The sequence below is a fragment of the Apis dorsata genome, unplaced genomic scaffold (assembly GCF_000469605.1).
Source record: "Apis dorsata unplaced genomic scaffold, Apis dorsata 1.3 scaffold_309, whole genome shotgun sequence".
Taxonomy (NCBI): domain Eukaryota; kingdom Metazoa; phylum Arthropoda; class Insecta; order Hymenoptera; family Apidae; genus Apis; species Apis dorsata.
Window position 1 is genome coordinate 1287674 of NW_006263581.1, and position 22047 is coordinate 1309720.

General features: G+C 24.7%; 4 protein-coding genes across 11 annotated transcripts; 2 read left to right on the top strand and 2 right to left on the bottom strand.

The window, feature by feature from the left end:
- The first annotated feature begins 2309 nt into the window (after positions 1-2309).
- Positions 2310-4090, top strand: LOC102681463 (mitochondrial E3 ubiquitin protein ligase 1). Its single transcript, XM_006617493.1, has 5 exons — positions 2310-2641; positions 2828-3033; positions 3116-3300; positions 3373-3571; positions 3645-4090. The coding sequence occupies exons 1-5, from the start codon at positions 2537-2539 to the stop codon at positions 3970-3972; spliced, it is 1023 nt and encodes a 340-aa protein (XP_006617556.1). The 5' UTR covers positions 2310-2536; the 3' UTR covers positions 3973-4090.
- Positions 4091-4127: 37 nt separating this feature from the next.
- LOC102681949 (cytoplasmic tRNA 2-thiolation protein 1) lies at positions 4128-5966 on the bottom strand. Its single transcript, XM_006617495.2, has 6 exons — positions 5808-5966; positions 5409-5640; positions 5145-5263; positions 4888-5076; positions 4548-4752; positions 4128-4457 (listed from the first exon to the last, which is right to left on the bottom strand). Exons 1-6 carry the CDS (start codon positions 5853-5855, stop codon positions 4222-4224), a joined length of 1029 nt encoding a protein of 342 aa, XP_006617558.1. The 5' UTR covers positions 5856-5966; the 3' UTR covers positions 4128-4221.
- A 72-nt stretch (positions 5967-6038) lies between these two features.
- LOC102671490 (splicing factor 3B subunit 5) lies at positions 6039-6635 on the bottom strand. The gene is made up of 2 exons (XM_006617503.2): positions 6208-6635; positions 6039-6064 (listed from the first exon to the last, which is right to left on the bottom strand). The coding sequence occupies exon 1, from the start codon at positions 6490-6492 to the stop codon at positions 6235-6237; it is 258 nt and encodes an 85-aa protein (XP_006617566.1). The 5' UTR covers positions 6493-6635; the 3' UTR covers positions 6039-6064; positions 6208-6234.
- Positions 6636-7136: 501 nt separating this feature from the next.
- Positions 7137-18656, top strand: LOC102670850 (cyclin-dependent kinase 12). 8 transcript variants are annotated; one of them, XR_422057.2, is made up of 13 exons: positions 7137-7506; positions 8277-9600; positions 9770-10896; positions 10986-11413; positions 11468-11664; positions 11731-11935; positions 12013-12281; positions 12517-12690; positions 16403-16787; positions 16931-17051; positions 17121-17303; positions 17404-17523; positions 18374-18656. XR_422057.2 is itself a non-coding variant. In XM_006617499.2 (13 exons), the coding sequence occupies exons 2-12, from the start codon at positions 8285-8287 to the stop codon at positions 17501-17503; spliced, it is 4440 nt and encodes a 1479-aa protein (XP_006617562.1). In that variant the 5' UTR covers positions 7137-7506; positions 8277-8284; the 3' UTR covers positions 17504-17523; positions 18374-18656. The 8 variants fall into 8 exon arrangements, 5 of the variants coding, with proteins under 5 accessions (XP_006617562.1, XP_006617564.1, XP_006617563.1 ...); XM_006617499.2 differs by having other exon boundaries at positions 17469-17523; XR_422056.2 differs by having other exon boundaries at positions 17121-17523.
- The last annotated feature ends 3391 nt before the right edge of the window (positions 18657-22047 follow it).

Consider the following 22047-nt stretch of genomic DNA (forward strand, 5'->3'; position numbering starts at 1 on the left):
TAATAATAACAATAACAATAATAATAATAATAATAGTAGTAGTAGTAATAGTAGTAATAGTAGTAGTAGTAGTAATAATAGTAGTAGTAGTAGTATTAACTAGTAGTAGTAGTAGTAATAGTAGTAGTAATAGTAATAGTAGTAATAGTAGTAGTAGTAATAGTAATAGTAATAGTAATAATAATAATAAATAAATAAATAAGAGTGTCGATAAAATTCAGGGATCTTTTGCATAATCTATTGAAAAATAATATTAATTGAATTGACCAGTGATTGCACAATTTTTACAATTTTTACAATTTTACGTCAATAAAGACAATTAACTTGTAATTTGTAAGATTTGTTTATAAAACTTCATTCAAATTTATTATTATTGTACAAAAAAATTTATTAACAATGATAATTTATGACTTATACAATTTAATTCAACTCTCAACTAATTAGAAGAGAACCCTTAAATTTTTTTACTAATTGTTTAAGTAATTTCAATTCAAAGAGAATGAATGTCTTTTCTGAAAGTAAAGAATTTATCATTATTCATTGAAATGTTCAATTTCAAGCATATTTTGTATTTTTAATTAGAGCTAATTACAGATATTTATTTATTTATAATATTATATATAATTCTCTATTTCTTTTGTCGCTTTTTTCAATAATAATTTACTCTTTTTTTGGATTATATAGATATTGCATAAGAGGGCGTGAATGTAACGCTTTTCATCCTGAACGATTTAATGAGACATATGTGCAAAGAAGTTCGAATAATCTCTAATATTATTACACTATATTGAGGTCAATTGCGATCATTCCAAGTCCGACAATTGCAGATGATTATATATAGGCTACGAATTGACTGCCATAAAAGAAATTTAACTGAAAAGAATCACGAAAGTAGTTTGTGAAGCATTAATGCGATAATGTCTCGATGTAAAAACGATTCTTATATTATATGACATTTAACATCCGTGCGACTATGATCATTTTTTTTCTTTTTGATTACTCTTAAATAGAAGATAAAATGTTGAATATTTTTTATGAATATTCGCATTTTTGTGTTAAAAGCACGTCCCACTTGTTATTTAAATTCATAAATGAAATTATCAAAAAAAAGATACTGTGTGTTCGATATAAATAGTATTGCTTTACATTTAAGTAAATACATGCACAATTTATTTAAACAATTCATCATCTATTTTATGAGTGAAAAATAAATGACTAATACATTTTTCTTTTTAAATGAATGCGATTCGGTATGAATTTATATTATTAGTGAAAAAATATATTTTTTTTAGGGGAAAAAGTTTTTATTTTTTTTGTTTCGATATGTATTTTTAATGTTATAAAAAAACAAAAATAATATTCAAAATATTTGATTTATAGATAGAAAGGGTATTAAATAATATATTAAATATTATAAATTTAAACATAAAATATGAAAAATACTCGAAAAGAAAAAATAAGATATTATGTGATATAAAAAAATATATTATGAAATCTAGTTTTATTTATCATGTATATTGATAATGTTGTCGCATTGATCATTGTTATTTAATTTTAAACGGTCGATTATTATTCAAATAAAAAAACGACAAAGAATTTGTGTAAGAATGTGTGGAAGAATGTTTGAGAAATTTATCATAAAGTAAGATTAAGTACAATGTCAATTATTATTATTATCATTGTCATTACTAATGTTATCATTAAACTCGTAATCGCGTTCCGAATAACGATTGGAACACATTATAATGTATTCGCTCTCATTCAGGCCTGCAAAATCGCAATGCCATCGCTATTTATTTTTTATACTTTTATACATACTATTTATACGTATTCAAACATTTCTATGTTACCAATAAAATTTCTTTTCTCGAATTTATACTATACGTGTTTCAATTTTTCTCTTCGATTTCAATCTCGTTCGGTATGTAAGCGGCAATGATAACTTCTTCGGAGGTTATCTATTTTTAAATCTCATAATTTGCAATATTTATTCTTTTTTATGCAACTTTATAAATTTATAAAATGGAATATATAAAGTGTAAAAGTAATAATGAAATTTAAATTGAATGAAAGGAAGAAATCTATATGTGATCAAGAAAAATAATATTTGAAAATTCATTTTGTTAAATGAGAAAATTATACCTGATTTGATTGCATCCTTTTTGATAATTTGTTTCAATTTTTAAAGTATCACAAATTATTTATATAAAAAAAAAATTGAAAAAATAAAATTTTAGTAAACGAATATCAAAAAACAGTTTAAAGACGTATACACGTTCACCAACATAGCGGTAAAAATTTAATTGCAATTATATCACGTGGTCAACAGTCTTGACAACATAATTTATGCAACTGCCTCTTATATCAAGCAATTGTTATATGTACATCTTTATTTTTAAATATTCAATAAAAATTATATATTTTAAATTTTCAAATATTTTGTTAAAATGAAATCATACGGGCTAAATATGAAATAGATAAAAATAGTAAAAATGGAGAATATTTTAACTTGGAGCTTTAAAAACATAACCTAGTCATGGATTATTTAGGTGAAGTAATAGCGCTTGGAATTGACAGTATAATTTTTGGTGTTTGTTTGAAACAATACTTTCATTGCAAAAATGCAATTACAGCAGTCAAGGTAAAATTATATATTATTATAAAATTTATTTATATAATTTTCAATAATAATCTTGTACCTAACCTTTTTTTATACGCAAAATATAATACATATTAAAGTAATAGTTATTTAAATATTATTTTAATATTAAATATAGAAACACATATAATGTTTAAAAATACCTCAAAATGTTTAGTTTCTTCACAGGGTGCAGAATTTCACGAAATTGGCCCACAATTGGGAGAGCTGGTTGATAAAAGTTCTAATAATAAGATAGATTACATAGCTATTAGGGGTATTGTAAAACCCTTAGGAAAGCCATTGAATAGCATCAATAATAAAAAATTAACTGGTGTTGTACAAAAACTTAAAATCAAAGAACATGTTGTAGCTAGAACTACTGCTGGCTTTTGGTAATCTTTCTTTATTTTCTAAAATATATATAATTATATATTATAAATATATATATATTAATAAATTTCTATTTGTATATAGGTCAGATCAAGAACGTACTGTTCATAAAGTATATAATACTGTTCCATTTTCTTTGCAACATGGAGGTTGTTCTATAGAAATATTAGAACCATTATCAGCAGATATTTTGGATCTGGATGTTGTATCTAATACTTTTGAACCAATTATACCATCTTTTGCAGATCATTTATGGGGCTTCTTTACAGGTAAGAAATAACTATTTTAAGTTTTATTTTGATATGGTGTTTATAAAAATTATAATCTATCATTAATTTTAGGTGTGCGTCAACGTGGTTTACAATCCACAGAAGAATTACTTCGTGAAGGTGCAGTTATTACAGGTATAGGTGAGTTAGCAAGAACAAATTCTAAAACTCTTACATTACAACCCCCATTGGATGGTACACCATTTTACTTAACAAGCATGTCAATTAGTTCCTTACTTCGAAAATTGGATGAACGTAGACGAACATACAGGTTAGTTATTTTGTATAATTTATATATATATATAATTCTGAAACAATATGATTTTTGATTTTTTATGATTTAGATTACTATGTTTAATGTTTGGTGCGATTGGAATGTTGATTGGTGGAATAGTTCTTCGACGTTATTGGAAAGATAGAACAGAACAAAGATTAGCAGAAGAACTAAGACAATCTCTAGCTGAATCCCGCAAAGAAAGACGACAAAGAGTAAGAGATACTGATCTCAGGGAAGATCAATTGTGCGTTGTTTGTCGCACAAATCCTCGTGAGATTATTCTTCTTCCTTGTGGACATGTCTGTTTATGCGAAGACTGTTCTGAAGATATTACTAGTGATTGTCCAGTTTGCAGAGCACCAATTTCACAAAAAGCTGCAGCATATATTATCTAACATCATAAAGATAATTTTTTTTTTTTAATTACTTCTTATTACTTTATAAAAATTATTGTTTCTGAGATTGTAAAAATAAATAAATAAATATGAAATGACTAAAAACATTAATGAAAAACTGAAATGTTCTTTTGAACAATAAAATAATCATTAAAAATGATTGAAAGCAATACGATTTTAATTGAAATTATCTACAAATAATAAATCTATGATTTTTATACATACAAATATATTTGAATACATAAGAAATCAAAATTCTAAATTTTTTAGTTTAATTTTGTCATTATTTTCAGATTTATTTGCAACAGAATCTATTACTTTTTTAACTTTGGTAGATTTTCCAATTCCAAGTTTTGGAAGTCCTCTATTTAAACCTTCTAACATTATACAAGCTTTACAAATTTCTTGGCTAGATACAAATCCGCAACGAGAACAATTTCTTCGTTCCGGCAATTTGATACTTTCTTTTATTTGCAATGTTTCTCCTATAAAAGAATATATATTGATCATATATTATATAATTATGAAATAATGTATAAGTTATAAGAACATATAAGAATTATTATCTTTTTTACCAGAATGAATAATATCGAATATAGAAGAAGGTCTAACTTTCTCTAAATCTTTGAGAAATGTTCTTGCATGTCCTCTGTATGCATTTGGTGCAAATATACATTCTGTTGAAAAGTATACTAATCGTTTAAAATAAGCATACATAACAATCTCTTTTTCATATGCATATTTAAGAGGTTTACATCGTCTTATACAATCTGCCCCTGCCTATATTATAAAATATTAATTATTATATTAATTATTATTATTATATAATTATAATATTAAAATATTAAAATAATATATATATAAAATATAATTTTTTTTTTACGAAAACAATATATTGAAAAAGACTAAACTTACAGTAATAATTGAAGTACATCTTTGTAATCTTGCTATATCACCTCTTAAGATATTCATTAAAACTGTTTCTGCAATATCATCAGCATTATGACCTGTTGCAATACAATCTACTCCTAAGAGGGCTGCACCTCGATCTAATGCTTGTCTTCGAAATACACCACAAAATGTACAATTATTTTTTTTACCAATCTAAAATGAAATAAATATTAAAGATCTATAAATAAATTTAATAATAAATATAAAATTATTATATATACTTCTGCTACAATTTCATCCATTGTCCATCCATATAATTCTTTATAGGATAATATTTTTAATGGAAGTCCATAGTCATTTTTATTCTGTTGAACAGTTTTTAAACTATCATCCCTATATCCTAGAATATAGATAGAATAGATTTCATAAAAAAAAGATTCTAAAATATTATATAATTAATATATAATTTAAATTATAATATATGTTATTAATATTATATTATTAATATGTTATAATATATTATAATATAATATATTACACAATACCAGTTATTCCTTCGTCAATAGATAAAAGAAAAAGATCAATTCCATATTGATATTTATTATTTAAAGTTTTCAAAACATATGCAAGTACTGTAGAATCTTTTCCCCCTGATGCTCCAATAGCAACTTTGTCACCAGATTTGAATAATTTGCCCTTTATGATTGTATTGTGAATCTCACTTTCAAATGCAAAGAAAAAACATTCTTTACACAAGGCATGACCAGTTTTAGGTCTCTATAATTAAAGATATTATTTTAAAATATATATTATTTATTATGGAATATATAATATATATATTAAAGATATATTATATTATATATTATTTTTCTTTTATATTTTTTTGAAATATATAATATTTTAAAATTTTAGTTAATCTTAAGATCTTAAAATTTATAACTTACTTTAAGAATAGCATCTTTTCCACACTTTCTTGAACATGGAATAGGCATTTTGTAGAATTTTGCACTTCTTTTATATCACAAATCATATAACAAAATTTGTATGATAATTTAATTTATAATTTACATATTTTTTAATAAATGTTATTTTTCTTTTATAAATAAAAGTTGATTTTGAAATAAAAGTTCATATATCGTGTTATGGTTTATTCTTATAAATTTTATAATATTATACTAATTTTATTAAATAATTTATTTTCCTGCAGACATAAAAATAATAACTTCAATGTATAATTTTATCAAATAAATCTTTATTTATATAATGTAGAAATAAAAAAAAATTGTCAATTTATATGAAAATAATTAAAAATTTTCAATAATGCATTATTTCTACAATATGTACGAATAAGCACGTTGTTCATTGAAATATTTAATCTTCTGGTTTTTCTGGTGGTGGACCGCAAGGTTGTAACATTTTTTCCATGAGATTAAACCGGACACGAGCTTTTGCTTCATTTTCTGCGATAGCGAAAAAATTTAGCAGATCATAATGACCCATATAAGAACTGCAAGAATCACGATGTTGATTTACAAGCCATTCAAATTTAGTTGTGTCTGCATGGCCTGTGCCAATATATTTCGATTGCAAATGTTCTAACTGACTATGAATATTATATCGTTCACCCATATCCTAATTTTTTAACGATAAAAGTTAAATTTCAATAAAAATATAAATTTATTTTTATTTAAACTTATCCTTTGATGCTTGATACCTTTTTGTAATAGTAAATTACTATCAACCATAAGACAAAAATTTATTTCAAACATATATATATATGTCATATATCTTTTACAATAGAGAGCGTCTTTGTCGATTATGTACATAATGCTGATCTTTCATGTATTTAATAAATTTTAATATAAATTAATATAATTATAAAATTACTAAAATAAAATTATATCTAAAAAATACTTTATTTTATTAATATGTATTTAAAATATATAAAAAATAAATATTTTATATTTTATGATTATAATGCTCGTAAATGTTATATTATTTATATAACAATAGATAAACAGTAATAAAAATGTAATATTAATTTCATGTATATATATATATATAAAATATATAGCAAAATATTTGAATTTAAAATTTTATAATTTGAAAGTATTTAAAATCTTTAAAATATATAGAAATATATATTTTATTTATATTTGCTATTTTCATGTAAAAATTTAATAACGAATACATTTATATTTATATATAAGTATAATAAATAATTTAGTTCAACCAATTGTATCAAGTATAATAATATTGAAGATTATCCGCATTTTTATCTACTTCATATTTAGTCGCAAGGGTGCAGCACTTATCGCTTGTTACGTCAGACAATAATGACGTGCTAATGGTTAATGGCTTCTACTTACTTGAGCTACCTTTATGAGAAAGCCAAATACAATCCAAAGAAAATTCATGAGATATGATGCATCGGCTAGTAAAACTATAAAAATATGATTGCCTGAACATTTAATTGTTACGATAGCTATTAATCTTTATCAAATTTTACTCGTGGCCTACGAAATATGTGTTAAAACTGTTTACTGAGCAACGAACGTAACCATTACATCCATCGCTACGTTGGATCAGCTCGATGCGAAGAAACTCAACATTTAGCGTGATATCACAAGATTTATATTGCACGTGAGTATTGATATTATTCATTGACTTATAATTCTGTAAAAAATGATAACTAATTTTCTTTTATGAAAAGTGGGCAACTCCCTTGCCACCCAGTCGTTAACAATGGCGGCTATGCTAACTCGGCCAAAAAATTCTATTTGGCAAAATATTCTTCGAACGAACGAGTCATAAGTTTATATTTGGTAGATTTTTATTTTTATTTTAAAAATAGGATAATTTATTAAAATTTACTATTTTTTATTAAATACATTGTAGAATTTTGATATTCGAAAATACTGTTACGTCGACTAATCTATGCATGTGCATGTCGTGTGCTTTCTCATACACTCATATTATCATATGTACGTGTATAATATCCATATTCAGTTGAAAGTATTGAGAATAGAAATAATATAATAATTTTCAAATTTCTATATTATAAATTAATATTAAAATAAATGTTTGAAGTATTTTTTTCATTTATATAAATTTATATAAAATATATAATATAAAATATATTTATATAAAATTATTTATATAAAATTAAATTTTTCATTTGACAAAATTAAATATAAAAAATATAATTATTTTTTGTTTTATCTCAATATTTTTATAATTTTTATATGAAGTCTAATATATAAAAATTTCAAATTTAAAACATTCTTATACATTTTATTATATTTGAATTTATATATTTATTTTTATAAAAAGAATTATTTAAATAGTCAAATCAGTAAAAATGATCAGTAAAAATATTATCTATTTACATATCAATAATTTTACATTTTTAGTAGGTGACATGCCTAGCGGCCGTGATATTGAAAGAGCTGAACGTAATGGAAGATTTCGATCACGTAGAAGAGGAAGTACTAGCAGTGATATAAATCGACATGGTTTTGAAGCATCTGATAAAAAACATAGAAGGCATGGAAAAAACAAAAGTTCTGGAAAAAAGAAGAAGAAGAGATCAAGAGATAAATCCATAGAAAATGTGCCAACTGTTGCTTCTTCTATTGTTAAACCTTTGGTTGAATATTCAGATGTGAGTAGTGAAGATTTATCTGAACCAGAAGCTGGTGAAATTCAGTCAGAAGATAGTAGAGGTAATAGCTATACAGATGGAGAAGTACCTGAACCAGTTTTACAAAGACGTTATTATGGAGGAAGCCCAGTACGTGCTCTTGGAGCATCTCCTATTAGTCTTTCACCATCTCCACCAGTTCAACATAGGCATTCTAACAGACATTATTCACCAAATGAGCAACAACCTTCAACAATGCATGGTGGAACACCTGAATATGAAGAAGAGTCTAGACGATATGCAAGAAGAAAAGAAAAAAAGCATAAACGAGAAAAGAAAAAAAAGAGAAGCATCAGTCCTTCATCTAGTTCTGGAAAAAAGAAAAAACGAAAGTCTAAAAGACATTCTCGTAGTTTAAGTCCACATCGTATTACAGATGAAATTATTATAAGTCCAGAACATGAAAAACCAGTTGGAAATTGGTCAGAATCACCACCTTTACCATTAAAAGACAGTACTTCACCAATATCCCCTGCCACACCTCAAGAACAAAGGTGTTTAAGTGATGTAGAACTTGAAATAACAAGACAACCTCGAAATGTAACTCCTCCACCACTTCCTCCAAGACCAACTGAATCTCCCCATACTCCTTTATTACCTCCAAGAACAACAACACCAGAAAACAATAAAGCAAGTTTGTCCACAATGAAACATACTCCTGAAAGACAGAAACATAGTCCTAGTATTCATACACGACGTAGTAGTATTAGTCCAGGGCCCACTATTAGCTCAAGTCGTAGGAGACCTCATAGTCCAAGCCCACCATCACGTCGAAGGGACCATAGTTTAACGAGAAGAAGAGATTTCAGTCCAAGTCCAATGGTGCATAGACTCAGGCACAGTCCTAGTCCTTCTACAAGACGGAGAGAATTTAGTCCGAGTCCTGTAAGTCATCGTCGTAGAGATCCTGTTAGTTCTCCGTCTTCGAGTAAACGTAGACGACGAGAAGAATCTGAACGACGACATAGACATCATGAAAAAGATAGAAGAGATAAAAGAAAATCGAGATCAACTAGAAGTCCTACTGGAAGCAGGTATTATACGATTATATTATATTATATGATATAATTTATAAAATATAAAATTTATAAAATTTATAATTTATAAAATATAAAATTTATAAAATTTATAATTTATAAAATATAAAATTATAATTTAAAATTATATTTTTTTTTCAAAAATAAAATTAATTTTTTTTTTTAGATTGCATTTACCTCTTTCTCGTTCACGTTCGCGAAGTCCCGGACGATGGCGAAAAGTACAATCACGATCTAGATCACGTTCACGAAGAAGAAGTCGTACTCCGAAAAAATCTCGTTCTCCTAGCAAATCACATAAATCAGCAAGAAAACACAAATCAAAGAGTCCACGTCCTTCGAGAATACCTTCTCCTTCTCCTCATAGATCCAGAGCAAGAAGTCCTTCAAGTATTACAGCAAGAAATCTTAGAGTACAAGCAAAGATTAGTGAAACTAGTTTGTTTGCTGAACTTGTAAAAGATAGAAATATGAGAGAATTAGCATATAAAAAATTACAAGCAGCTAAGGAAAAAGCTGTTACTCAAGATGAAGTTCAAATTATAGAAGGCACTGACGAGAAAGATGCTAGTAATGCATCTTCCGAAAATAAACCTTCCACTGACAATAAAGACAAATATATAAATCATAAAGAACAATTAAAGACAACAAGTGAAAATATGAAACCTGTTGATCTTGTAGATATTCCTGTTCCAATGTCGGATGATAATGGAATAGCAGGAAAAACTCCACCATTACCAATTACACAAACCGTTAATGCACCAAGTGTAATACATGGAGCTAATCAACATCCTCCAATGATTGTATATACTTCGCCTACAACTACAAATGTTTGTCCAGTGACTGTTACAAGCAGTCCAAGTTTTCCAGCTGTTACAAATTTGCAAGCACCACCATTACCACAATCTGAGTCTGCAAATGCAGCAGGTTTAGTATCTATGCCAGTGCCTATTCCTGTACCAGTACCTGTTCTGCCTAATTTATCTGTTCCACCACCACCTATACCTATACCAGTTCCAGCACCAAATACAGCCATGTCTAAATTTAATCCTCCTAACAATTTAGTTCCTCTTAAATCAGTAGATCCTCCTAAACCTCCTATTGTGGCATTTAAAACTAAAAGTTTATCACGATTACCATTACCACCTGGAATTAATCAAAATGATTTAGAAAGTATAGACTCGCCACCAAGTCGATCTCCAAGTCCTCCTAGTAAGGCACAAATGAAATTCCCAGCTTCAACTCCAAAACCACCACAGAAGAAGAGTATTAAAGACTTACCTATGCCACCAGGTAAATTTGTGATATAATAATATAATTTTATTGCCATTAGTTAATATTTTATCATTAAATAATATTTCTTCTATTATAATTTAATATAGTTGTTCCTGGATCGGAAGATTTAAGTGGAGAAGATGATCCAAATGCAACACCACCTCGTACAAAAGTTGAACATGTTCCACCAAAACCGAAATTAAAAAGACCAAAAATTTTAAAGCGTAGAGGTTCTAGAAATTGTCATACTCCTATGTCAACTTCGAGCGGTAAAGATTGGGGAGAACGTTCTGTTGATGTATTTGAATTCATAACTCAAATAGGAGAGGGTACTTATGGACAAGTTTATAAAGCTCGAGACAAACGAGCTGGTGTACTTGTTGCATTGAAGAAAGTTCGTCTAGAAAACGAAAAAGAGGGATTCCCTGTTACAGCAGTACGAGAAATTAAAATCTTACGTCAACTTAATCATAAAAATATTGTGAACTTGAGAGAAATAGTTACGGATAAACAAGATGTATTGGATTTTAGAAAGGTAATATTAAAATATATAATATAAAAAGTGATATTATATGTTACGATTTTATAGGACAAAGGCTCATTCTATCTTGTATTTGAATACATGGATCATGATTTAATGGGTCTTTTAGAATCTGGAATGGTCGATTTTAATGAAATGAACAATGCAAGCATTATGAAACAGTTATTAGATGGATTAAATTACTGCCACAGTAAAAACTTTTTACACAGAGACATCAAATGTTCTAATATACTGATGAATAACAAGTATGTAAAATATATAATTAATGAAGAAAAAATGGTATTTCTATAATTTGATTATAATTTTCATAGAGGGGAAGTTAAATTAGCCGACTTTGGACTTGCGAGGCTTTATAATGCTGAAGATAGACAGCGACCTTATACAAATAAAGTGATTACTTTATGGTATAGACCACCTGAATTATTGTTGGGTGAAGAACGTTATGGTCCTGCAATAGATGTATGGAGTTGTGGTTGTATTCTAGGAGAATTATTTTCTAAAAAACCATTATTTCATGTAAGAAAATTATAACAAATTTTATTTTCGTCAAAAAAAAAAAGAAAAAAATAATAAATTATTGTTATTTTTATTAGGCAAATGTAGAAATGATGCAATTGGAGATGATTTCCAGAGTTTGTGGAACTCCAACTCCTGCTGTTTGGCCTTCTGTGATAAAACTGCCATTGTGGCGTACCTTGAAACCAAAAAAATCACATAGAAGACGTTTACGAGAAGATTTTTCATTTATGCCAGCACCAGCTCTGGATCTTTTAGATAAAATGTTGGAATTAGATCCAGAAAAACGAATAACTGCTGCTGATGCGCTTAAAAGTGCTTGGCTGAAAAATGTTCAACCCGAGCAGTATGTTTTATTGTATTTAAATATACTTACAAAAAGAATTATTTATCTTATTACATGTAATATAGAGATGCGAAAAAAAATAAAACTAAAATAATTTTCAATAATAATATTTATATAGAAATATAATTGAAAAAGATATTAAAATTACAGGAATTATTATTACTATTTTTTACTATTTTTCTAAAAAATTTTAGCTATTTTCTGTTATTAAAATATATATTTTTTAAAAAATTAGAATGCCTGCGCCTCAACTTCCAACTTGGCAAGACTGTCATGAGCTTTGGAGTAAGAAACGAAGACATCAGTTACGAGATCAACAAGAAAGCTCCGCTGGAAAGATGCCTCTTCTTCCGCTTCCAAATAAAGGAGGTCCCCATAAGGCTATTGAAGATCTATCTGATGTCGGGGGGTGAGTAGTCGTAGAGAGACATATTCGCACAAACTGGGACGCGATTCAATACTGACCAGATACTAATTGCTTACACACGTAGATGGCTGTGTACTGCAGTTGTGCTTGGCATTTATTTTCTTAGCAAAATGCGTTGTTAGAAATCTTATTTAAAGAATGAAAACATAATTGTTGTAGTATCTTATTTTCATCGTCCGTTTGCATGTGACTTTCAATAATGGATAAAATAAGTTAATTTTAGTTCACAGTCGTTCAAACGACGATGGCTATAGTGCAGAACAATGGAATATAGACACACGAAAATGTACAACAACGTTCTTTTCATGGGTTTACTACAGAGATTACTTTTTAATACTTCATTTTTCAAATACATGAAAACATTTTGAATGTATGTATTTGGAAGAAATACAAAATTTATAGCGATATGATTATAATAATGATTATAATAATATGTTTCAATAAGTAGAAAAAATATTATCATAATATTACATTATCTTAATTCTTTTGAAGTGATATCAAATATTACTTGATTTAAAGAATATTAGCATTTATGTAAAAAGAAAATATTCTGACTTGTAATGTGTTTGTGATTCAATTTAATTGAATGTTCTTGAAAACTATGTGAGCTTTAAAATTGAGATATTTTCTATATCTGATAATATTACTGACTAATAAGTAGATACATATTACATATATGTACATATTTATTGATCAATGTGAACATACATATGCATACATTATGATATGTTTGTGAAAAGGAAAATGCATATATGTACAATTTTCTATTGCAGTTAAACATATGCATTTACATAATTCAATGTATATGCATATAATTATTAATATCTTATTAATATAATTGTATCAGTGATATAAAACATTCATTTTCAAATAATGTTTAAAAAAAAAAGAAAAATATAATAGGTATATGATTGTAAATAAAAAAATCGGGATTTAATGAAATTTCGTATGTTAATTTTCATATTAAACTATTGAATTAAAACATCTATAAACGCATGGAACGATATATAAAATGAATGAGCACAGGATATGAGCGCAAATAAATGATCTTTATAATATTTATAAAGTCTTGGAGTGTAAATAGGTCTAATGGAATGTAAATGGATACTAAGAAGAAGATGGAAGATTGAAGACAATGGAATACAAGGAGCCAAGATTAAAATGTGAATGTATTACGTGAAATATTAACATCACAGCCTTCGTCATCGACATTTCATTTTATTTATGTTAATTCAATTTATTTGAACATTCACATCTATAGATTAGGCATATTTTAATTGATCATATTTTCTTAATTGTGTTAGAATTATTCTGTATTGTAGATAGTTATCATAAGTTTCAATATACGAATGGCAAGTTTTAATATTTGTTAACTATTTTCATGTTTTTGCATGTATTTTGTATTAATGCCATTCTTATAATGAAATTCAGAGTTTAGAAAAATCTGATGTATTATCGTCATAATGTAAAATATTATTGATTTACTGTAATATAAAATATTTACTCTATGTCCATAGGCATTTGCCTAACATTTTCATGGACAATGAATTTCTAATGTTATTAAAATATTTTATCATTTAATTTGTTTAGTCCCTTTCAATGTTTCTATATCTTTATTTATAAATTAAGTAACCATAATCCTTTATAAAAGTTATATCTGACAGTAAACACTGGGACCTTGGGAATGAATGATAATATCAGTATACATTATTATGTACTCTTTCAATGATATGCATAGTACATGTTATTTTTCTACTTATTCCACAATAAGTTCGCATAGATATTTAATACATTTGTTAGTTTAATGTCTTTATTTTAATTATATCTTAATTATTCATATAAAGATAAAATAAAATAAAGAATTTCACTTCTCCATAAATGTTGAACAGCATTATATGATAATAGAAAAATCCAAAGATTCATGCAATTCATTTTTAAATAAAAAATATTTCATTATAAATTTTATATAATTTTCATCAATTAATAATTAATAACATACAAAGTACTTTTAAAATAATAGAATAAAATAAATGTTTATAAATTTAATAAATTTAAATAAATATTAAATAATTAATATGTAAAATAATTTTCTTGTATAAATAATTATAAATTAAATATATTTTTTTACTTTTAGCTATTTTATTTAAAACAATTGTAACAATTAAAAAAGTGATGCTTTCTAAATAAAAATACAAAATAATATAAAAAGTTCTGTAGTAAGTAATATACCAATCATAATAATCAAAGATATAAAATTATTGTATAATAATTTAATTTTTTGTTATAGATATGTTTGTAATCACCATTTTTATTAGATTAATAGCTAATATATTCTGACATTATAACAGAATTTTTTATTATTAATGATATTTAAATGTTACATAAAATTTATTAATTATATCATCAAATTTATGTTATCAATTTCTTAAATATTAATATTTTCTTTTTTTCTTTGTTATATATATAATTACTATATAATTTATAACAAAGTACAAGAATAATATATATAAAAATATGTAAATAGAATGTAGAATATATAAATAAATATATAAATATTTTGATACATAACCAATTACTTTATTATACAATGTAAATATATACATAATATATGCATTTGATTACATATATTTCTATTAAATCATAATAATGCTGTACATGATATAGATATTATATATAATTTAGTATATTTAGTATATTATATTATTGATGATAAATTATATTGTGGAATTTGTAAGAAACAACATAATATTTAAACAATATAAATATAATAAATAATTATAAATAAATACAAATTGGCAAAATATCTAACAAGAAAAACAATTATGTTTCAGGAAGTAATGTTATTGTGGCTGAATGATAAAGGGCAAATTTTATAGCACTTATAAGAATATAAATAGGTAATAAATATTCTCCAAATTTGTATAATGTATGTTTATACCCAGGGTGTCCAGTTTATTAATTCATATAAGACATGGTTTTATGTATCATATAACATATGCGCTTGGGCTTTATAACTAAAATAAAAAAGCTTAATATTCTCGTGCAAGAAGGTTGAGGATGCAGTGAGAATTAAATAATCAAATTCCTTATATTTATGATCTTTTATAAAATTATTTTGTTATTTTTCTTCACATACGAATATAAGTAATAAATATATAATAAATTGTGAAAAATAAAATTTACAAAATATAAATAAAGTTGATATGCTGTGCTTATTAAATTGCATGTATATCTATATGAAATATTGATTCATTAGTTTTGCTTTTATTCAATATGCACGTAATGAAACGTCTTTTGCATGATTTCTATTAATTATGAAACAAGTGTTATAAATATAAGATATTCATGTATCATTGTCTATTTTAATAATATTTATATGAGTTTTTATTTATTGTTTTATTAATATTATTTTGTTTTAAATATATTAATATCATTAATATATTCTCAATTTTAAGAAACATTTATTCCATTTTTATATAATATAAATTATTATAAAAGATATTTTATGATTTTATAAAAATTTGTTATTAATTATATATTCGTTAATTTGTTTATTTATTTTTAATATAAAAAATATATATGTTATATTCAACAAATTTATTTTAATATAACATTTTGATAAATAGATATATTTATTAAAACATTTGATTTTTATTTTTATAATTATTATAATATGTTTTTGACTTGATTTCAGATCTTCCAAACGTTTAAAAATGGAAGCAGGTTACAATTCTCATCCAAATCGTCTCAGTACGGAATCCCACTATGGAGGAGATAATTTGTTCAACCAAAGCAGACCTTATATGGTCTCATCACCATCATATTATTACACTAGTCCTCCACCTGTTACACCACGACCCAAGGGAGATACTAGACCTTATATGGTCTCATCACCATCATATTTTTATGTTAGTCCACCACCTGTTACACCACGGCCCAAGGGAGATACTAGTTCTCATATGTCAGAATTATACACGGAAGATAGTCTTGTTCGAAAATTAAGTTTACTCACAAACGCATTAAATCAAGGAAAACCAATTCGTGTTGAAGATCTTATGTCGCTTCGATCAGATAATGAGGTAAGTATATTTGAATTAATGATGAAATATTTTTTGAAATATTTCATTTTTAGTTTTATGTAGTTATGCATAATATTATATAGAATACAAAATTATTATATTCCTATAATTATTAATTATAATTATTACAATTCAAATTACAGAGTGATCCAAAAGTAGTACAATTATTAGGAGAACTACATGCTGAACTACGACTTGCTGCAAATTCAAGATCAAGTGGACTAATAGAATCTCAACTTTCTGTATTAAATCCACCACTTTTAGGTGAGTTTATTAGATACGCGTCTTTTTTTTAATATTTGTAATATATTATTTTTTTATTTTATTTTTTAGATACAAATGCAGCACAATCAGGAAACTTTGATGCACATGCAGTTTATGCTGGTGATGATGCAATGAGTTCTGGAAGATGGTCACAAGTGGCAACAGCTGGTGTTCGCAGTGCATTATTAGCGCTCATGTCGCGCTATGGTTTGGAAACTTGCAATCCTTCCCCTGTTATCACCCGACCCCCAGGTAAACCAATATCCAACCTAACACAAAACCTTTCCCTACCCTCAACTTCCTCTCAATCAGCATTTAGCTCATAATGATTTGTATATATAACTCTTTACAGCGTTCTAAACTATGTTCTGTATAAAGTTGGAAAAGGTCTAAATTGCTATTTTTTAAATTAACTAGGCATGGAAGTACAACTGCATCCAAGTTGTTTATAGACTACTCTCTGTTCATAACTGTAAGTGCACATTCGGTGTATACTTGTATATAATGGATGTATTATTAATACGTGACCAGTTACTTAATATAGTACTTGTATCTTTAATAATAACAATATGCTCTTTATAGTGCACATTTATGCGACATATGAAATAAGAGCTTTAAAGTTTATATTAAATTAATATTTATCATTTTATCATTTCTTCATACATAAATTTCTTTTTATATAAAAAACAGTTAATTTATGTGCATACATGAAAAATTCAAACAAGATATTTGATTTATGTATAAAGATACTTTTATCTTTTTGAAACAAAAAAATAATTTGTTTTTAAAATATATAGCGTTTATTACATAATAATTTATGTTAGGTGATATTTTGTTATATGGAATGAATTCGTTAAGGAAAAAAAAAAAACAAAAACAAAGAAAAAAAAAGAGAAGAATGAAGGTATTTTAAAAAATTAAAATTGGATACGTTCGAAATGTTTATTTGCTGCATAAGCAACCTTTTTTTATATACGATGTTAAATCCTTATTTAATATAGAAATATTTACGGGATGTGTAATGTACATAATGTCGAGATATAATAAAGAGATAAAAGTACATGATAGTAGGTTTTTTTTAGGACAGGTAAACTAGAAAGAGCAGAAACTAATTTTTAATATATTTTGATATAAATATATATTTACAAATTAACGATATTATGAATAAATCATTTTTATTTGGTTAGATATACTTACGAAATTATGTAAAATGTTTTTTTCTACAAAAGAATAAAATTATAGCTTTCGAAGCTCAAATTATTTTTGAACGTAATAAATACAGCATAAAAAAAAAATTAACACAAGTTTCACGAACGTTTCAGATTGAAGTGATTCCAAGAAAAACACTGCGAAAATGAGGTTAGGAAGTGTGCTTCTATACCGGCAAGCTGTATACAATATGTGACCATATCATGGCGATTTGTGCTGCGATTTAAAAAGAAACTATCGACACGCTGTAGATTATTCAGTGAAGTGATCAGCAGTATGACATTGTGGGAATGAATAATAAATTATTTGTTTTGTTGAATTTATTCGATTCTATACTCGGTGTGATAATAATATACGTAATAAAAAAAAAAAAAACAACGAATTAATTAACAAAAAGTGAGAAAAGGGGCAGGGTATTGAGTTGTTCTAAAAAACGATTACCTAACCTCGTTTATTTTACTGATGGCTTTATCAGATGTTTTACAATTTGATTGTTTCGTAGACAATGAGATTGCGCGAAATGCTACGAAGAATTTTGCTGGAATGCTAGGAAAAGCATTCGAACAATATAAAAGTAAGTATATATCATATGTTGTTTTTATATCGATAATTGAATTTTTTTATTTATATTTCTTTTTATAATTATAAAAAATTATATTTACAAAATAAAAATTATTTAATATTGAATTTTTTACGTTATTATAATTAATAATATATATTAATTATTTTTTGCGGCTAAATTAAAAAAATTAAATTTTTTTAAAAATAAAATTTTTATGAAATAAAAATATATTTCAAAACTTTATTATTTATTGTTTTAAATGTTGTATTATTGTTTTTTTAATATAAATTTGATAAATAAAATTTATAGTTAAATTACTTGATTTAAACATTAGACATCTTATATTTACAGAATTATGGAGTGAATATTTAAAACTACGAAAGCATTGTGAAGATGCTGATTTTAAAATTCCATTTCAATTGCTTGAATCAAATATTTATGATAATAAACCTGTGTAAGTTTTGGTTTTATTGTTGATTTATAATCCTAAAAAATTATATTATAAATGTTATTTTTTATATTTGCTAATGAAATATATATTTATATTTTAATTTTTTATATTTTAGTACTGCACTTAGTACAAACAAAGTATCAGAAAATAAAAAAATATTTACATCTTTATACAACAATGTTTGTACCAATTCTAATTCTGATATTGATGCAAGTTTAAATGATAGTATTATAAATGATAAATTTATTGAGAAACAAATATCAGAAGAGAAATCATTGCAGAGTCCAATACTTATAAAGAAACGTTCTAAATCTAAAAAGACCAATATTACAGATAATAATTTTATTCTAGAAAATTTTGATATAAATAAAACATATCCAAATATACCAATAAAAGAAAATATTTCTATATTAACAATTTCAGGAAATAATTTTAGGGAAGATGCAATATTTGAAAAATCACAGAAAAATAAAATTTTAATTAATGAAAATAATAATGACGAGATAAAATGTATACCTAATAAAATATCACAAAAATTAAGAATTAATACATTATATAATGTAGATACCACATTATTACAAAATGGTAAAAAATTGAAACAATCAAAACTTATGTTTCTTCCAGATACACAATCTGTTAATACTGCAACTCATGAAAGTTCAAATATTTCAAAAATACATGCATTACCTATATCTAAAAAAGACATACTAAAAGAAAAACTAGAAAATTATAACAAATCTATAGAAGAAGAAGTAATTCAAAATAGTCCCAAAAAACATACAGAATTAAGTTCAAAAATAAAATGTTTAAGATTGAAAAATAAAACCTCAAATAAGAAAATAAATCAGTCTAGTCTCAATTTATTATCTGTACAAACATCTACACAATCAAAAATTGATGATAATATTTTAAATCCATCTTTTTTTCAAACAATTTCAGATATTGGATATTCTGAAAATAAAAATTTATCAACTCCAATAAAAAAAATTAGAAAATTAGAGATAGAAAAAAATATTACTCCAGAAAAAAGAAAATATCCAGAATCAATCAATCAAATGTTTGATACCAATTCTTCAATATATGATGAAACGTATTGTCTTTTAGGAGAAAAAATTAAACAAAAATCTTATGATAAAAATGAATTAAAAAAAAATAAATTTGAAAATAAAAATTCACCAGAATATCCACGTATAAAAAAATATCTTATGGATAGTTTTGATATGTAAGCATTATTTATGTAAATTCAAAAAGTTTTGAAATATTTATGTTAAACTTAATATATTTTTTTTAAGAGTTCCTAATAAAAAAGAAAAACAAGAGAATAAATTATCAAAGAAAAAATCAAAAAGAGAAAAAATGATTGGTATTACTTGTTGGGAATGTGAAAAGGTAAGATATATAATTTGAATTTTAATATAATATAAATATTAATATAATGAATTTAATATAAAAAAAACAATATAAAAAATTAATTGAAGTAGTGTTAAATATAATTTATTTTTTCTTATTGCTGCATATTAAAAATTGAATTGTAAGTTAATATTATTTATATGTAAAATAATATATAAATTTAAATATAAAAATATTTATATATATATGATACAGAACATTTAAATATTTTTTATTAAAAATCAAAAATTGCTTTTTCTTTAGTATTACACTAATCTTGGAATTTCTGAGGAAGAAATAAAAATGAGACAAAATAAGTGTTCTCGACATAGAACTACATATAATGAAAGAATTAATACACCTGAAGGTAATTTAATATTTTATTTTATATTATTTGCAAAATAAAATATACTTAAATTTGATAAATGTTAACATTTTACAAACATTTAACAATTTTAGGTTTTTGGTGTCCTATGTTTTCTGATACTACTTTTCAATCTACTTTCCAAGATTGAAGTAAAGCAATAAAGCTGGTATGCTTTTTATTTATTATCTTATAAATATCTTATAAATAATTGTTTATTTTAAAAGTTATATCAATTTTAAAGAATAAAAACATAAATGTATAAATATTTCTAAATATGTAATATAAAGTTTATAGCTCAAGAAAAGATAAATAAATTTGAAGAATAAGAATATATACAACATATTATGATTTGAACATAGAGTGATTTATTATATTATAACACATAGTATTACATTTTGAGTAACATAGTATAGATTTATATATTATTTTATTTTATGTAGACTCATTCCTTTGCATAAAAATATAGAATCTTTTATATGAATCTGTACTAAAAAAATGAAATTAATGAAACTTATCTTTTGTCAAATGAATTTTTATGTTGAGTTCACAATATATATTGTATTTAAGAAATAAAATGTAATCTATTATAATTAATATTTTTAAATTTTTTTGTAATTTGATATTTAAACTGTAGAATATTCAAATGTGCAAGCAACATTGAAAATAAAATTATTCTTATACTTTATATTATTTTGTTTAAAATTTTTTTTAATTTTATTCATTTGCGATTTTTGATAAATGTATAGTTAATAAATTATAAGTCAGTAGAAAAATAAACTAATATAAAAATATAAAGAAAATATAAATTGTTAATAATCGTACTGCACAATAAAAGAAAGAAATCTCAAATATAATCTATCTATTCTGGAGCTAGATCTATAGAATAAACAGTATTGTTTTAAAGTAAGTATAATATTTTCATAACTTATTATATCAATACCATAATTTGTGCAAACATGTATGTGTTGTGTATATATATATATTTTTTTTTTTTTTTTTTTTTTTTTTTTTTTTTTTT

Bases quoted from the DNA above. Each gene is read 5' to 3' on its own strand.
- LOC102670850 (XM_006617498.1), top strand. From the start codon at position 8,285: ATGCCTAGCGGCCGTGATATTGAAAGAGCTGAACGTAATGGAAGATTT. The intron at 11,414-11,467 runs GTAATATTAAAA...ACGATTTTATAG, and splicing joins ATGTATTGGATTTTAGAAAG to GACAAAGGCTCATTCTATCT. The intron at 12,282-12,516 runs GTATGTTTTATT...TTAAAAAATTAG, and splicing joins AAAAATGTTCAACCCGAGCA to AATGCCTGCGCCTCAACTTC.
- LOC102681949 (XM_006617495.2), bottom strand. From the start codon at position 5,855: ATGCCTATTCCATGTTCAAGAAAGTGTGGAAAAGATGCTATTCTTAAA. The intron at 5,641-5,807 runs GTAAGTTATAAA...CTTTAATTATAG, and splicing joins GAAAAGATGCTATTCTTAAA to AGACCTAAAACTGGTCATGC. The intron at 4,753-4,887 runs GTAAGTTTAGTC...TTTATAATATAG, and splicing joins GATGTACTTCAATTATTACT to GCAGGGGCAGATTGTATAAG.
- LOC102681463 (XM_006617493.1), top strand. From the start codon at position 2,537: ATGGATTATTTAGGTGAAGTAATAGCGCTTGGAATTGACAGTATAATT. The intron at 2,642-2,827 runs GTAAAATTATAT...GTTTCTTCACAG, and splicing joins ATGCAATTACAGCAGTCAAG to GGTGCAGAATTTCACGAAAT. The intron at 3,034-3,115 runs GTAATCTTTCTT...ATTTGTATATAG, and splicing joins AGAACTACTGCTGGCTTTTG to GTCAGATCAAGAACGTACTG.
- LOC102671490 (XM_006617503.2), bottom strand. From the start codon at position 6,492: ATGGGTGAACGATATAATATTCATAGTCAGTTAGAACATTTGCAATCG.